Source organism: Ailuropoda melanoleuca, chromosome 3 (genome assembly GCF_002007445.2).
Source record: "Ailuropoda melanoleuca isolate Jingjing chromosome 3, ASM200744v2, whole genome shotgun sequence".
Lineage (NCBI taxonomy): Eukaryota > Metazoa > Chordata > Mammalia > Carnivora > Ursidae > Ailuropoda > Ailuropoda melanoleuca.
Genome location: NC_048220.1, coordinates 45,419,648 through 45,438,797, shown reverse-complemented (window position 1 = coordinate 45,438,797; position 19,150 = coordinate 45,419,648). Strand labels below are relative to the sequence as shown.

The 19,150-nt window shown below is 40.1% G+C and overlaps 1 protein-coding gene across 13 annotated transcripts in view; it reads right to left on the bottom strand.

Annotated features, from left to right (window-relative positions):
* MAST4 (microtubule associated serine/threonine kinase family member 4) overlaps window positions 1-19,150 on the bottom strand; it is a 546,144-nt gene that overhangs the window by 111,494 nt on the left and 415,500 nt on the right. For all 13 annotated transcript variants that reach the window (XM_034656299.1, XM_034656301.1, XM_034656302.1 and 10 more), the window contains one exon: window positions 4,554-4,642. In XM_034656299.1, the coding sequence (XP_034512190.1) occupies window positions 4,554-4,642 (89 nt within the window). The remainder of the gene's footprint in view (window positions 1-4,553; window positions 4,643-19,150) is intronic.

The following is a 19,150-nucleotide window of genomic DNA, read 5'->3' as shown; positions in this document are numbered from 1 at the left end:
AGCGAGAGGGAACACAAGCAGGGGGAGTGGGAGAGGAAGAAGCAGGCTCATAGCAGAGGAGCCTGACGCGGGGCTCGATCCCAAAACGCTGGGATCACGCCCTGAGCTGAAGGCAGATGCTTAACGACTGAGCCACCCAGGCACCCCTATTTTCCATTATTCTGTGAGACTCTCACTAGGTAACTGCCTAGAGATGAACTGGCCGAAGGGTAAACGCAGTTGCAGTTTTGACCAAGTGCAAACTGCTAACCAGAATGGTTGCACCAATTACATCGACAAGGATATCGTATGATATATGGCAAGGGTCTCCTTCTCTTCACTCGTGCTGTCATTGGATTCTGTCAATTTTATAAAATTTTTGACAATAGGCTAGGTGAATGATGCTCTAACTATTATGGCTCACGTTTCTCTCATGATTGCAATGAATCATTTCATATTTTGGGGGGACCATTTCAATCTTTTTTCTATGATGTGCCATTTACATCTTTTGCTCATTTTTGTCCTGGTGCATTCACCATTTTCCTATCAATTTATACAAGCTCTTAATGTATGTATTAAGGCAATCAGATGTTTACCAATTAAGGGCATAAAAATATTTCTCACGCTTTGTTTTCTTTTGATTTTATTTACTACAGAGAAATTTTCATGGTTAGGGGAGATACACTAGTCTTTTCCTTTGGCACTTCTGGATTAAATTTCATGCTAGAATCTTCCTGGAACTAGGAGTCTGTGATTTTCTACCTTTCTTTTTCTAATGGGACTCCATTCACTGCTCTTTTAGGAATTCCTGGCTCCCAAAAAACACTATTTTATTTATAGAGATAAGCTCCAGAACACTATGCCAGGCTCTCTTTTTTTCTTAGAGCACTACTGACACATCTACACAAATAAATTCATGTTCTCATCTCTACGGATTCATTTGACAGGGGATTAATTCATTTGTCAGTGATAAGTGGCCTGATTCACATAATCCTAACCTAAAAAAAAAAAAAAAAAAGCCTAACTTTATCTTTGGGTCAGAATGCACTGAAAGATGGTAGTTTTTCTTTCTCTTGTGTTTCATAAAGACATCTAGGAATTCTCAGTTGGCATTCTGTGTATCAGACACATGACACAGAAGACAGCAATGGGAAGGGAGAGGGAGGTGATGAGGCAAGATGAGCGGGCAGGCACTCACCACCATCAAGACACGAGGACTGGTCTTTATTTAATTTACGTTTTCCTTCTCTTATTACACGTAAATAGGAAACTAACAGACTGCGAGAAATGACATTTCTCACAAAGAAAGTCTGACAGAGTTCTACAGGGTCCAAGCGGATAAAAACCTGTTGGCTCTTGGACCTAAGGGAAAATTCCATCTGAACCTGACAGACAGGCTTCTCTCTGCCCACTCCTCTGACTGACTACTAAAATTATGTTTGAAGAGCAAAGAATCCAAGCTAGGTCTACAGAGAGAAAAAGAAAAATAATTAAAAGGATCATTAAAGTCTTCACCACATTTTCTCTACTCTCAATATTAGCACTGAAGAAATTCACCGCAATAAAAGACTCATCAACAGGCACATAAACTAGGGCACAATTACTTCAGAACACTACAGAGAGGAGTAGGATTGAAGTTTTTCATCACTACTGAATTATACGTAAGAAATAAAATTCATGATACACTCAGCACTTGTATATACTGCTGGGCACTGTGCAGGACGAATGTAAAGATACAGTTCCAGGGACGTCTGGGTGGCTCAGTCGCTTAAGTGTCCAACTCTTGATTTCAACTCAGGTCATGATCTCAGAGTTGTGAGACCGAGCCCCACATCGGGCTCCATGCTGGGAGTGTAGTGATTGAGACTCTCTCTCTCGCCCTCTCCCTCTGCCCCTACCCCTGCCCCACACATGCACGTGCTCTCTCTCTAAAAAAATAAAAGACTGCAACTCTTAAAGAAAAAAAAAAAAGCTAGAATTCCAGCCCCCACGTGGGTATTTGGCCTTGCTTGCCCCTCTCTCACCTTTTGCTGTTGTGATGATCATGTAATACAAGTCTCCACGGTATAAATGGCAATAATAGAAATAGCTGGGTGCTCACCCAGCAGCTGTGCAAATCCAGTATTACCAACTGCTCACCCCTCCCCCAGTGATAGCTGCCTCACACCTTCTCAGAGGTAACCACTACCATGAAATTGGTCTTTAAAATGATCATGTTTTCCTTTAGACTCTTAGAAGAAATGTATGTATGTATTTAAGAGTACACGTGTGTATCCCTACACAGCATACTCTTTACAGCCTCATGCTAACCTCACATGAATGGTTTCAACCATCTTCTTTTGCAACTTGGCTTTTGCTGTCCGACAGTCTCTAAGCTGCATCCATGTGGACACACGTGGTACTAATATCTTCTTTGTGCACAGTGTTCTGCGATGACTATGCCACAACTCATTTACCCATTTTCCAATCAAGAGCTACTTAGGTGACTTCAGATGTTTAGCTATTACAAACAATACGGCTATGAACAGTCTAGAACACACCTTCTTGTGTACATGTGTAAGAGTTTTTCTCAAGTTCTACTTGGGAATGGGATTTCTGGACTTCTGTGGTCTTGCTTTAGTATCATAATTTGATCAATTCATGCTTTACCTTTTTTGCTTTGCCATCTTTTATTTATTACTACAGGGAAAATAAAATTTCATTCCAAAAGGGCAACTACCTCTCTCTCTCCTTTCTTCTCCCCAAACATGTTACAGGGAACTCCCACTCTCAACTTGAAAGCAACCTCTGAGCAAAAGGATTGCATTCTGGGGAAGAGTCACAGCCATACGTTTAAATGGGAAATGAGTATCATCTACAAGCCCATCAGGGTGAGAGTTTCTACCAGAGTACAGTGACTGAGGGCTTACTCATGCATCCTTTCCACCCAACATCCTTCAGAATCCTCAAGACAGCTTCCCAAAACACAGATCCTCCTCAAAATCCTTGAAAGGCATCCAAAATCAAAATTCCTTATACTCTATGACTTTCCTTTGTCTTTCCACCTTCATATTCTCTTACAACCAAAACATCCATACCCCACTCCAGCCACGCTGGTAATTCCCCTTCTCTCACCCTGTGTCTGACAGCCCAAGTCTTGCCTGGCTTTCAGCATCTTGACTAAGTGGCTCACTTAAACTCTCCCACACTTTCCTTGCACCATGATGGGTATGAGAAAAAGGAAGAGAAGAGAAGAGAAGAGAAGAGAAGAGAAGAGAAGAGAAGAGAAGAGAAGAGAAGAGAAGAGAAGAGAGAAAGAAAGGAAAGAAAGAAAGAAAAGGAAGGAAGGAGGGAGGGAGGAAAGAAAGGAAGAGAGAGAGAGAGAAAGAAAAAAAAAGAAAGAGAGAGGGAAAGAAAGAAAGAGAAAAAGAGAGAAAGAAAAGAAAACAAAACCCAACAAATAAACAAACAAACAAAAAACCCAACATTCAAAGCAGTCTTCACTACACAGTTTTTCTAATATGGCTATACTTTCCTTAAAATTAGTACTTGAGGCCAAGGGCCCATATCTTAATCTTGACTGTCCGTATAATATGATTATAGATGTAAGAAATAAGTTATATCTGCCAGTGTCAGGCAAAACTTGAGATAAACTCTTGCACACACACTAGAGAAGGCACATTCTAGACTGCTCATAGCAGCATTATCTGTAATAGCGAATGTAAGTAATGGGTTAAGTTCAACTTTAGGGAGAATAAATGCTGAATGGTTCTGATGGACGTTAAGACACGTGGCCTCAAAATATGGCATCCTGACCAACAATATTTTAAGCTAAATAAATAGGAGAAATGGCATGTGAAGGAAGGTTCTTCGGATCTGCACCGAAAGCACATCATCAAGTCCTCCTGTGAGAGGTGTGCTCCCTGTACCTGGAGGAAAGGAGCATCCTGATTTCTGAAAACAAGGAACACAGAGGACTGTGAATGTTCAGCCCTTGGTCAATTTGCCCCAGTTTACTAGAGTTAGCTCATTTCTGTCCTGTCCTTGCACAACTTTTCACTCTTCATCAAACCTAGCATTAATACACTCAGGTTAACCATGTCTTTGGGTCTTCATTTCCTTATGAAGGCTCCTGTGTCACCAAAATCTTCTATTAAATAAATGTGTTTGCTCTTGTTAATCTGTCTTTGGTAAGGAGGTTCCCAGTGGAGAACTTAGAAGGGTAGGGAAAAAGATATTTTTCCTCCCCCAGAGTTCTTAACACGGATCCTCTTCATGTGAACGAACACATCTGCATTCCCCAAAGATAATTCCAACGTGGAAACATGTCTTGCATCATCCACAAATTTCGAAATGGAGAAAGAAATAATTGAAAAAGGATTCCACATAAAAAGAAATTCTCAATTTCAGTATCCAAACACTCTGAAAAGGAGGATGAGGTTTGGGCTAACTTATCAGAAAGAACAGCATACTGATAAAACAAAAGGAAAACCAAGATAAGCTAGAAAGAAACACCTGAATTTCAACATGCTGGGATTATTTTAAGAACCAGCAAAAAGAAGTAAAACACAACTCAAGAAAGGATAAGTAATTACCTGTATGAGCAGAGAGAGGTGAGTGTGGTCGAGGCAATGCTGGTGACTGTCCATTGCCTATCAAGCTTTTCCGGTTGCTTGTTCGGCAACTGTGAAAAAGAAAAACAAAATCAAAGTTTTAAAAAGCAAATATAACGTCAGTAATGTCCGGGTATGTTCAACATACACGTGTACTAGAGTTTTGGCAACGTATCTGCTCATGCAGATACTAGAAAATATAATGTATTCATATAGCATAACACCATCAGTATTCCTCACCACCAGTGAGGTTATAATCAAATGCCTTCTTTCCACTCCTTGCTGCAAATAGGTGACACGCCATACACCCAAGTGGTAAATTAAGGATTCAAATCAGCAAACCACAGGTAGCATCTCTGTTGACATGAAATTTCTCATACAAAATTACATGCAGTGAAGCGCAATGACATTCATCCTACAATGATACACTAATTAAAAATCTAATTATTTGACAAATTTCCTATTTGTGCCTTTGGCCAATAGAACAGCCAATGCCCAGGATGTATTTCACTCCTGATTTTTCATCTTGTATACTCCATTCAAACTCCTCATTCAGGTAAATACATTGGAATCATAAAAACAGATTCCAGTTGGTATTAAACCAATAGCGAAAGCCTTTTGCCAGAGGCACACTATCTGCTGTTTTTATCCTGGGTACCCACTCAGCAGAAACACACTGCTACATTTGGGCAAAGGGCAACAACTTTTTCCTGTTTCTGCCAGGACCAAGTTATAAAATGCCTATTTGGATTCGGAAGTAACTCTCACAAGCAGCAAAGAATAAGATAAACGTGAAACTGGTTGATGATGAGGTGAATATTATCTTCCTTTCCTTTCCTTTTCCTTCAGTGCAGGCTGGCACTGCGCTTTCTACTAGCAGTAAAGCAGTGAGGAAAAGAGGAATAAAACCCAGCAGGTTACCTCATGGAATTCACCTTTAATAAGGTTCAGGGCACTGTGATTCTGTCCTCCTACACCTGGGAGTTTATTGTAATGTCTTCCATCATTTAAGGTCTACTGTAATGTCTTCTTTAATTCAGAATATACCTGTTATAACAGGCTCTTCAAAGAGAAGTTTTCACCTAACTTCTAAATCAGGTATCGTGGACGTATTTGAGAGTTTGCACAGAATATTTGAAAGGAATCTCTCTCAATATTCAAATAATACATTTCAAAACCAAACTCAATTTCTTTCAGCAATATTGACTTGGGAACCAATCCTCTCCCTTAAAGGTTTGCTGCTTATTATCATTTGTCAACATTCCCATATTTATAATTTCTTAAGGTCAGGCTGCATCATTTTATGTTCCATACTGGAACAATCAACATCCCTTAGCATTATCTGTGAGTGTAATTAAGATCATGTTTACTCAGCCTTAAAGAGGTTGCTGATTAAGAACAGACCCTTGATACTTAATTATAAAGGTGGATTGTGATATTATCAACTCATCTATCAAGAACCATATTTGACCTGTTAAATTCAAAATTCATAATCATTAAATCGACAGTATGTTTGTTTTAAAGATACTTTATAATTTATTTAGTGTTAATTCAAATTAACGTCTTCTTTCATTCCAATACAGGAATATTAAACATATCAACTTGCTAATGCTAATAAAAGAAATTACAAATGACAGATTTATACCCTGGAAATCTCAGCAAAATTATTTTTTAATTTAAGCAAATTAACTGAAATACAAGTTAACTGCTGGAAAAATGGCTATCTGTATTATTTTTTACATTTAGTTTGTGATATAAATCACTTATGAAGATTTTCTCTTGACATTCCATTATTAGGGTTTACATATGTAAATAAAATTTTCAGTAAGAAACATAAATCAACAGAAATAGTAACCTAATGAGTATCTTAAATAGGGATACCCATGAAATACAAGAACTTCAAATCTAGAAAATGGTATTTCTTGAAGAAAACCTTAAAAAAGTGAATTTTCCTAACAAACATATAGAATGACTAATACACTACAATGGGCAAAATAAATAGACAACAATTTAGATTTAAAACAAAGAAAAACAAATTTTCAAAATTACATCAGTTATTTAAAGTCTACCAGGAAGAGGCAGGAAAGTTCTGATTTTAAAAATGTGACTCAAAAAAAAAAAATAATCGCACAAAGAAATCTCTAAATAAAACCTGGAATAGAATATCTTGTTTGCTTACTGTAAAAAATATAAAAGTACAAAGTATAAAAATATGATAAAAGTTTATATTACATTCATTCTGTGTTTGCCTACTCTCTATAAAGACTTGTAATCTTTACAAACCAATGATTATGAATGCAATTTAGAGCAAAAGAAAAAAGGATTCTTCATCTATGAATATAGAAGCAAGAAAAAAGTTAAAAACAAGGTACAGGGAATATTCTATACAAAACCTTAAATAATCAGAGGCTTATCTTATTGACAAATGCTATGACCAATCAAAAGCTGAAAGGCTCTTCTCTAACCCCTCTAAGGATCTGGAGCATGAACACAGAGACAGTATTAAAATTACAATAGACTTGAACTTTCATGAATCTCTCAACAATGAAACAGGAAGCTTTTAAACATGAAATACAAAACCAGACTTTATAAAATACAGGCCAAGACAGATTCCTTATACAATACACAAAACAAATCTCTATACTTGTGAAGTAGGGTCTTGGCCTTGCAAACAAATTAATTTATTGCTAACATTCTTAAGGGTAAAGAGGAATTTTATACTGTATTTAACCCCCAAATACCTAATTCTTGATATATATATATATATATATATTTATATATATATATCCACACACACACACACACACACACACACACACACGCTTTTAAAATCCTGGGGTCCTGCTGAGATATTCTGTAGACAACTTTCCACAGGTGGGGAAGACTAGCAGTCAACCAATCTCAATATAGCTTGCTTCCAATATCTGACAGTCACCTCATTTTATTGCTCTAGGTACCTGGTTCCCAATGAATGAATTAAAATCTGATTTTAGGGGCACCTGGGTGGCTCAGTCAGTTGTGTTGGACTCTTGATCTCCACACAGGTCTTGATCTCAGGATTGTGAGTTCAAGCACAACACTGAGCTCCATGCTGGGCATGGAACCTACTTAAAAAAATGAATAAAAAATAAAATAAAATCTGATTTTAACCTATAGTAAAACAATTTCTAGTTGGTAGGACCTATGAGTGTTTACTACCTACACTGCCACAGTATGTAGCACTGCCCACATTGATGACACTGGTACAAAATGCTGAGCTGACTTCTGGGGTCATCATTTATTCATCCAGGTTATCACACTCTTTCCTGCAGATGTAGGGAGAAGCTCATGGCATCCAAGGACAAAAAGGGGTCCCCAACTGGTGGTGATTGCGCCATACTCATTTAATCCATAAAATGAACAAAGAGGAGATACACTGCCACTTGAACAAAATCAAGGTTTGTTCCCTATCCCCAGCATGACTAAGTCGATTCAGCCTTGCTTGCTTTTTCTCAAGCAGAGTCATCCCAGGAAAAAACAGGGGTTGTCCTAACAGGTAAAACAGAAATACCACTTCTGCAGCAGAAATCTCAACTTGCTTAAAATTTATCCTCGTCTAAACATTTGAGCTTGTAGAATCGTCTTCCATGTTCAGCCTTCAGAACAAAGGTGTACGATTGCAAAAGTAAAACTGGAGAACAGTTATACACTCAAGTTTCAGCCATGCATCCCCGAGTGCATTCTCTCCACTCCACTCTTCACAAAGGAATGGAAGCCATTCCCCCTGCCTCTGCTTGGATCTGGAAGCCAAACACAGGAATATCCACTCCCCACGGGGCACCTCCGCCCTTTAGTTCTCCACTTGAAGCAACACATGGAGGCACTTGGCCTCTGGATCACATGTGCAGTTTGTTCTATCAGTGTGGAAAGTGACACGATGGCATGGACTCTTTATGCGCAAAATTTGGATTGAGCCCAAGAAGCAGCCACAGACAACCTGAGACAAAGGCAAGGCAAAGGCCAACAGCGGACCAGGACCGACTCTGATGATGCCAAGAAAGGATTTCTCTTTACCACATTCCTTAGGTTCCTCCACCCATGGATGAACTACACACAGACACACAGTGCTTGCACGGTGAAACAAACACTGCTGACCTCAGACATGGGATCTGAGAAGAATGGAAAGTGGAAAGGCAAGGACAGAACTTCGGAGTGGGGCTGGCTAGCCCCTAGGGGCTGGGAGGCAAGACAGGCAGAGACAGAATGCCCTAGAGGAACATCAGGGATGGGGGGAGGGGATATGCTGTAGAGTGACACAAGGCCAGCACAGGAAAGTGCTTTGTCTGCCTAGCAGATGCAGTGAGGATTGCACACGGCACCCCTCCTGGTCTGAGTTCACAGAGCATTCTACAAGGAACTGGTTCATTTCCTAATCAACACCAACAGTACCTTCCATCTGCCAGGAAGATAAAGAGACAGATCCTGCATTTTATTTTTTTCAAAGATTTTATTTATTTGAGAGAGAGAGAGAGCACGCAGAGGGAGAGTGAGAAAGAGAAGCAGACCCCCCCCCCCGCCCCCGAGTGGGGAGCCCAACACCGGGTTTGATGCCCTGAGCTGAAGACAGACGCTTAACTGACTGAGCCACCCAGGCATCCAGAGACAGATCCTGCATTTTACCATCTAAGTCAGGCCTGACTCAAAAGTGTGAGGGAAGAGAGGTATGGGGGCTACCACACTGAAGGAGAGGAGGGGAATGTGGTGTACACATTTTGGGTCCAAAGCAACAACATTCTTTATCTGCGCAGGTTGTCCTTTATGCTGAGGGTTCCAATGAAGGGCTTGGCGGGACCTGTAAACCTTTCACATCTGAATCTGTCACATCTCTTCTGGCTAAAGAACCTGTTAATTATTCCTGACTAGGTCTGTAAAAGCTGGAAGGCCCACCAGACCATGGCCTTTTGCAACTGTTCTGAGGAGCTGAGATTCAGCTTCATTTTAAATTACATTCATTTTGAGACATGAATACTCATCATGTCTGACCATAGCAAGACGCAAGGCAGAGGGGAAACCCGAACAGGCATTCACAGCAGATCCGAAAGGCCAAAGCTCAGTAGGGCGTATGAATGAGGGGCAGTGATCACACAGCGAGTGGACTGCACAGGAAGGGCCCCAGGAATTCAGATGCTAGGCTATCGTTTATTAGTTCCTCTTGATGAAAAATTGGATAAATGTGCACAGTAGACCAATTAAAGACCACAGCTTTACTGGATGTGAACATGTGTATTCTGAATACCTTAACAGAATCAGAACATTTGAATATTTCCTCATGGAAGAGGAAAGCTCTGGGGAGGAAAGCGGGCATGACTGGGAGCGCAACGGTGTGGCTCCTGTGGTTTTGCGGACTACGTGTTATAAACCAGGCAGGCTTCAGCTTCCCTCTCTGGACAATGAACGCGCTACACCAAGGGAGAAACAGAGCCGTACATTTATTTTTCTTTTGTCTCAGACATTTAAAAAAAATAGACAAAAAAACCCAGAAAAATAATAATTCCCATCACTTGGGAGGAACAACTGTATCATTTTGTCCTATTGTTCCCAATCATATAGCAGAGAGAGGGGCACGTGTACCCTCTGACATGCAAACCATCAACATTTCCCACTCCCCAACCAGACAACTACTAACAATTGTGGCTTACAGCTTTCTCATCCTTTTTTGGAACTTGAGCACTACATACGTGCAGCTAATGAACAACACCTGTGTACGTGTTACAGCTTCACGAGTGGTTTCTCATACCAGGAAGAAATGACAAAGATGTGGGATTGTGCAGAAGAGATGAATGGCTTGCCTTTCAGTGGCTCGTTACGCTTGATACCGTGGACTCCCCCAGGGGATTACCTGATTTTCTAAGGGTGGACAACTTCCATGGTCTTTCTACTGACTAGGCTGTTGTAAAACTCTGTAGGGGTAGAAGTTAAATTGTAGAAAACTGGTAGTAAGGCAGGGATTCTTGTTCACAAAATGAAAATGAATTTTGTATGGTAAAGACACAACTCATTATCTCTGTGGAGAGATGATCCCAAACACTTAATAGCATTGTCCTACAAGATATTAACCAGTTCTGCACCTACTGGCAAATTCATGTCATCATTCCTGATTTAAAAAATTATATATACATATATATACACACACATATACACGCACATACGTATATGTTTATATACATGGGGTTTTCACAATCTTTTAATCTTTTTAAATATGTTATGCTACCCTCATTAATTAATAACAAAATCTTTAACATATGGACATTTTATATTTCTGGACAGTGGTGCGTTTTGACTTTTGCATAAAGTACATTTTGGCACACACTATAAATTATAGGTATTCTGCAACTTACTTTTTTCACTCAACATGTATTTTTGAGATTTAACCATGGCAACATAAATATATGGGTCTAATGCATTCCTTTTTTAGATTATTCACTTGAAGCAAATTTTAGAATTCTTAAAATGCACTAAAATTATATATATCATGGACATTTCTTTTTCCTTTCCAGCAACATAAAAGATCACTTCTGTATGTTTGCAAATCAGAGTGCAAAAGCCTTAGGAAGTATCTTTGAGGCTGTATTTTAAAAGAAAAGTTATACTAAGCAACGTAAAGCAAATCTTCCTTAAAATCTATGGACACCTTCCCCCAAATCCTGCTTACTCCTTCAGAGGCTGCTCTGTTCCCATCTCCACTTCTGCCTTCATACTATTATTGTCTTCTCCCAGAAGTAACTTTTCGTCTTTCTGAGGTAAATCAATCTCCCTTTATCCGGGCTTCTTCAAGCCTACAGATCTCCCCCTTTTTCTGAACAGTTCAGAAAGCAGCAGAGAACCAGGCATTGGTATTTCTATCTCTGTGACATCCTTTCTTGTGAAGCCAAGCACGCCGGCTTCCAACTTCCGGTCCATGAAATCTGGGCTCCACAAAGGCTTTCAGTAATTCATTCAACAAATTACTTTTTTTTTTTTTAGAGGGTTTTTTTTTTAAATTTTATTTTATTATATTATGTTAATCACCATACAGTACATCCCCAGATTCCGATGTAAAAGTTTGATGCTTCATTAGTTGCGTATAACACCCAGTGCACCATGCAATACGTGCCCTCCTTACTACCCATCACCAGTCTATCCCATTCCCCCACCCCCTCCCCTCTGAAGTCTTCAGTTTGTTTCTCATAGTCCATAGTCTCTCATGTTTCATTCCCCCTTCTGATTACCCCCCTTTTCTTTATCCCTTTCTTCCCCTACCGATCCTCCTAGTTCTTATGTTCCATAGATGAGAGAAATCATATGATAATTGTCTTTCTCTGCTTGACTTATTTCACTTAGCATTATCTCCTCCAGTGCCGTCCATGTTGCAGCAAATGTTGAGAATTCGTTCTTTCTGATAGCTGAGTAATATTCCATTGTATATATGGACCACAGCTTCTTAATCCAGTCATCTGTTGAAGGGCATCTCGGCTCCTTCCATGATTTGGCTATTGTGGACAATGCAGCTATGAACATTGGGGTGCATATGGCCCTTCTCTTTACTACGTCTGTATCTTTGGGGTAAACACCCAGTAGTGCAATGGCTGGGTCATAGGGTAGTTCAATTTTTAACTTTTTAAGGGACCTCCACACTGTTTTCCAGAGTGGCTGTACCAACTTGCATTCCCACCAACAATGTAGGAGGGATCCCCTTTCTCCACATCCTCTCCAACAATTGTTGTTTCTTGCCTTGTCTATCTTTGCCATTCTAACTGGCGTAAGGTGGTATCTCAGTGTGGTTTTGATTTGAATTTCCCTGATGGCTAATGATTTTGAACATTTTTTCATGTGTCTGTTAGCCATTTGTATGTCTTCATTGGAAAAGTGTCTGTTCATATCTTCTGCCCATTTTATGATTTGTTTATTTGTTTCTCGTGTGTTGAGTTTGAGAAGTTCTTTGTAGATCTTGGATAAGTCCTTTATCTGTGGTGTCCTTTGCAAATATATTCTCCCATTCCGAGGGCTGTCTCTTAGTTTTTTTGACTGTTTCCTTGGCTGTGCAAATTACTTTTGTAACATATGCTAGGTATACTCTAACCAGTAAAAATCCCTGCTGCCCTCCAGGGGCTTACTTTCTGGAGAAAGAAGCAGACAGTAAACACAACCAATGAGTCAATTTCTACTATACTATGGGAGACAGTGAGGACATTTATAGTGGGAGAGATGGTGATGAAGGGAAAGAATGCAGAAGTAGGACGGGGAGTGGGGAGTGCCAATGGGGGACATCGCAGTCACACAGAGGTGGTCAGGAAAGGCCTCTCAGGAGAGGGGAGGAGTGAATGAGACCAGAAGGATGAGGCAACCAGCATTCACAAAGAGAAGCAAAGGCCCTGAGACAGGAGCAGAATGAGCCAGCATCAAGCAGCCAAACAGGCAGTGGAGAGAGGGCAGGGGCAGATCTGTAGTAGCTGCGAGACCACAGCATGGAGATCAGTTTCTAGCCCGGGTGAAAAGGAAAGCTGTTGGAAGGTTTTCAACATAATCTGACTTTTGTCTAAAGAGGAGGGTTCAGGCTATTAGATTAAAATAACCAAAGGAGGAAGTCCGGAGGCCAGTTCGGAAGTTAAGCTGATGTGCTCATCAACTCCCGTGATTGTACTTTACAATATTTTCTTTAAAACACTAACTTTTATTAAAAAAATGGCTCTCAAATTCAGTGCAAGCATTATGCCAGCCCATGCTCTCTTATACAGCACCAACCAAATGGAGGAATAGCAAGCACTCATAGTGTGGTGTCGGCCAAGCCCGAGCGCTATCCACCTCGGCACATTTGCACCAACGTAATGACCTAGTTCACAGTTATTCAGGGTGTGTAATTATGAATACTTTTTATTGATATTATCGGCTTGATACTCGAACTTAACTTTTCCATTAGTGGAAAAATTCCTTTTTAAAGGCATTAATTATAATGGAAATGAATGGCTGTTCACACTGTTTTCACCTATGAGCAAAAAAATTAGGCTAATTACATACCTAGAGGAAGGCACAGGTCTCCCCAGCTTTCAAAAATTCTGAGGAATATCAATAGGAAAAAATACACATTACTGTATACAGTACTTCTCGGAAATATATCTAATCCCTTAAGATAACGCGTACTGAAGTCTGGCCCAATTTTCTGTCTTCACAGAGGAAGAGAGGGAGAGCTGAACACACAGATATGAGCGAGACACCACTCAGTGTAACAGATATCAATGGAATGTCTTTTCCTATGTACAAAGTACTATGAGAGATAAGAACATGAAGAAAACATTCTCCAAGTGTTTAAAGTATAAATGAGATAAGAATAATTCACAGATAACTGCCTTCTAAGGCAGAATCTGGAAGACAGGTATAAAACAAAATTTGTTGCTGTTTGAAGTGTGACACAGAATCCCAATCAGCTTTGAAACCTAGTTGCATAAATAGCAAGCACCAGACTTTGATAGTATATACCATGCATGGCAGACTGTCCTTCCATTTCATAGGTTTTCTCTAAATAATCCCTTCCTCTCAGAGATGTGTGCCTGACATAAAACAGTTTTAAATGCTTTTTCTTTTTAGTCCATTTTGTGGCTATCTCAAAACAAGACATACCAACGCAGCTATTTCTACATGGCTGACATGGTGAACTCTAATGTCATATGGTGGCCACATGGCTGACGGGTGGCTGACATTCACCACACTGTTCCAGAGTGATCCTGGCAAGCCCTGCACCCATTCTGGAGTCACTCATTCATTCAGTAAACATAACTGGGGATTCTACGTGGAGGTTATAATCTAGGAGGGGGTATAAGTTCCAAATCTCTTTGGGCACCCGGAAATATACAGAAAATAAAAATGATTTCAGTAAAGATTTGGTAAATATTTTTAAATTATTAACTAAATTAAATATTTACCGAATCTTTACTGAAGATGATTCCACTCTTTAAGAAGCTTATAAGTTAACTTGGAGGATACAGTGTCCCTTATAAGATTCAATTGATCCAAGATGACGTAATATAGTCTAATACTACTACACTGGTCAAGGCCATGTACAACTGAGAAAACACAAAAAAACTGACAGGATTGTGGGGCCGAATGTAGAGTATGACACATCTTACTGGAAAAACCTACATACACATTGTTTTGAATAAAATTACAAATGGGATAATCAGTGGAATTGTAAGAGGCTTAACACGATGCTCAAAGTCAAATAGGAGTTGGTAATGATAGGGTATTTATAGTAGCAGGGTAAGCTGAACTGCTAAAAATGTTAGCAGTAAAAAGTAATTCAAGTGGGGAGCGTCTCAAAACCTGTGAAAAAAATTTTAGTGCAATTTATCTGCAACAAGATCTAGAAGGTACCTAGCCCATATGCCCCTCAGGAATTCTCAGACTTCTGTCTATCTGAATAAGGACAGGTGAGGGCTAGGAAGAGTCAACATGAGACACAGGTGACTTGTGAACTTATGATTCCTCAGGGAGGACACAAAAGCTCAAACCTCACTCGGAAGACACAAAGTAAAGACTGTTCCTACTTGGGATGAGGGTGTGAAGAGAATGCTGGGAAGGTAAGGTAATTAATTTTGATCTAAGAGTTGAAAGGCGTGTGCTGTATCTTGGGAAACTGCTCCAAGGGCTGATGTGGCCAAAACACTGTATGGAGTCATTCAAAACTATGGTCTCATCTATCCTGCAAAGCTGAAGAGCTGCTTCTATCACCTGGCTGGGCCCACGTATATGGCTAGGCTATCAGAGTGCAGTGAGAGACATCTGGGGGTAGTGGCCCTGGTTCTATACCTGGGTCAAGGGTCAGAGTCCAATACTTCTGAGACCCACACCCAAGCCTTTGGTTGTTCTCAGGGCAGCTGCAGAAAGGGACCAAAGGTAAGTCTACAGACCTATTGGGGAGTTAAAAAAGAAACAAAATACAAATACAAACTAATGTTTTCCTAAACTTCTGCTTCGTGTGTGTGTGTGTGTGTGTGTGTGTGTGTGTGTGTGTGCGCGCGCGCGTGTGTGTGCGCCATGGCAGAAGGGGGGCGGGCTAATTTGTGACTTGAACATATTTTTTTAAGTTCCCATGTTTCGTACTCAATATGGATGAAAGTTACAACTTGATACATTTTTTCCTAAGGAGCAAAAAACCAAGTTTAAAGTTCAACTATAAAAATTACTGTTTATCAATTTAATTTAATAACAGTGAACTTTTCTCAGTTGGCCAGTGGTGAGGAAATAAATCTTTAAAAAGTGTTAGAAAGTGGCGGCAGCATCAAACCAGAGTAAACTCATCACATTAAATCTAATCTTCTGATCTGCCTTTCTGGAAATACCATAATAAAGTTTTACTGTTAACTTCTTTCTCCGGTAGCTACTGTCTCCTACTTTTATTGCTTTCAAGAAATGCTCCACACCTTTATAAAGCTCAATGGTAAGATTTTCTTACATCCAAATTTTACTTGGACATATACAGAACAGCTGAACTGTTGTATACAATACTATTTTACCCATTCTGGACGTCTCCATCCAGAAATTAAATCTCAGCTTAACTTGCTACACCCAGATTTTAGTCTGTTAGGGTGATTCAGCTACAGAGCTAAACACTACCCATAAAAATCAAAAGCTCTGTTCCTTCTTTCTGGTTCAGAGGAATGCTGGGGTGCTCGGTTCTGACCCACAAAAGGGAGGCCAGTTTGCTTCTGTAAACACCCGATCTCCTTTTATGACACTCAACAGAAACATATGTCAAACACAGAATGAGCAGTGTGACTATTCAACACCACTCCAGCTCTAAAGCATTTTGCATTTGCCACAATTTGGCAGAACGCTCTGCCCACAAGTGAACTGTCCCTGATTCCACGTGCCTCCAGTCAGAACACAAACACACACATGTAAGGCCTACAGCAGAGCTCCACTTTGTTCTTTTCTGTGAGGAGAAGTCATGTGGCAAAAAGCCATGATCTTTCTGTTCAGTATGTTTTGTTGCTAGCTGTGCCTAATTCAGTATCTTGCAAAATGACATTCTGTTAATGACATGAATGTCAAAACTGGGATAATGGGCAGGAGTAGAAGAAAATGTTTCCTAGATGGAGAAACACCAGGAAGACTGCCAAATGGATATGAACATTAGTTGTGTGCTCATCCCATACTTAAAGCACTTACACTCCACCCCTACTGTTTGTTCCCCATAGGAGAAGGACGGAGCCCTCTAAGGAGGGCAGAATAGCCAACCCCGGTGGGGGGGGGGAAGTCAAAGCATATTTTCCTTTAATTAACTGGACACTGGACAAATGTCTTTTTTTTTTTTTCTCATTTGTATTCACTGATGTTTTCTTAGTGGGTCTCTCATTTTACAAAGATAAAATTGGCCACAAGGAATCAATTCTGTTGCTAAAGACAGGAGGGCTGCAGAGATACCGGAAGATGCTGACTGGTAAGTTAGTTGTCCAGCATTCAGTCTGGGTAGAAAATTCACCTTGCTCTTGTCATTTGTGGGCTGAGCAATAGAACTATAGCTCTGGAAGACGATGTGATGTCTGCCAAGGCAGCACCACCAAGTGGTCAACAGGGCCTAGGAAGGGAGGTCACATGGCTCTTATAGGCAGGGTACCGTTAAAGTCAGAAATCTGCATTAGACATAGAGATACATTTAACTACTACTTCTATTCCATAGAGAGAGAGCTAGATCTTTTTTAGATTTCATGGAATGCTATGAAACATAAGGACTTGCCCTTGGTAGATGGGTTTTCCAATTCCAACCCTCTTAAGCCTCAATTCACCATTCTGTAGAATAGGGATAAGACTATGAACTACCTGTGAAGAAATTAAATGAGATAATGCATGTAAAGAAATTATCATCACAGTATGTGGCATACAGCAAGTGCTTGGTAAACATGGGCATCAAAATAAAACATTTTGGACTTTCTCTCTTGCATATCTTCTTTCATGCATATATGTTTTAATACTCATAATGTGATAACGAGGCTTTCCCTCAAGGATCTTAGAACAAGAAGCATAAGATTACCCACAGAATTAACTTCTAAGGGCAATACAATGAATTATGTAAGAGGTAAAGAGGACAGTTCTAAGGCAGCAAGACTTGATAGTAAATGGAAATATTAACAGTTACAGAGAAAATGTTGCAACACTAAGGTTTATGGGCTGGCTTTTAGAAACACAGAGAAACAAAAGCTGCAGAACCACAAGTTCAGTGTCAACACAAGCACTGACCCAGAGCTTCAAAGTGGCAATGTCAAGGTGGAGGGACATATAAGGGACCCCACCTAACAGACTTCACTGTTTCAGACTGACTGTCAACACCACGTGCATCGGTCCACCTTTGCCCAGTGCCATTCATCATTTCAACCACCTACCTACCGTACTCCCCAGGCAACCCTGGCTAGCTTCGCGGAGAGGTATGCCCAAGCGTGAATAACAAAAACAGCAGTAATAATAACTGCTAACTTTGACAACTGTTTCATACACGCCAAGAAACGGTTTAATTTTCATACAATCCTGAGGTTGGACTTATTTATATCCCTATCTAGCAGATGTGAAAACTGAAGAACTAAGAAGTCTAGAGGCTTGTCTGACAAGATCACACAAGTAGTACGTGGTTGAATTGGAACCCAAATCCAGGCAGTTTGCCTTCAGAACCTGTGCTTGCAGTCATTTTGTGCAAGTGTCTATAAGACAGAGGGAAAGAACTGTGAGGGGCCTAAGCTCGATAATGACTGTATTTATCCATGTACATCAGTATCTCGGCATTCTGGTCCTGGGCATCAATCAGTGAGCCTGGTAACTACAGAGCCATGCCCACGACATGGACAGGATCCTGGGGGCGCCAGACCTTTGTGCCTATAATCTAATGTTCAGATACAGAAGGAAGATCAAGTCATCAAGCTTCACACCAGATTGTGAGAGTTTTCTGGAGGTAGCAAGTCTGACCTAGGTGGACAGACATCCCGATATCACCAAGCAGGGCATATCCTGGGATACACTTGTATACAGTGTTCAGGCTCATGTAAAAAGGTCAGAGGTCATGATGTGGACATTTCTATCTCCACAGGGCAGTGTCGAGGATCCAAAGCAAATGACCCAACACACAGATTACCCATGGCAAACAGGCATGTCCTCCTTAGCCCTCTCTAAGCCAGCTGGTCTAGACAGACACAACTAGAGAAAAGAATTGTGCTTAAGCATGTATTAATCAGATTTTTTTGTTCCACTATTTCTTAACAGATTTTAAAATTAAATCTAAGCTTCTGGATCATGCTCTCTTTAATATGGCTTTTTTTTTTCTTTCCGTATCTCTAGATCTCTGAGTCAGTATTAGAGAATACAGAAATCAGACTTCTGATGTGAAGCATGTTTATAAGCCCTGGCTTTGGAGAAAAGGATTGATGGCACACATTGTGATATACATCAGGAAGTAAATTTGGCCAGGAGAAGATGCAAAGTGTGTAATAAGCTATACTGACTGTATTACTGAGACAAATTTTTTTGTAAGTTGCAATATTTACAAGTGAGACATCTCAAAATAAAACAAACTCATTATAAAA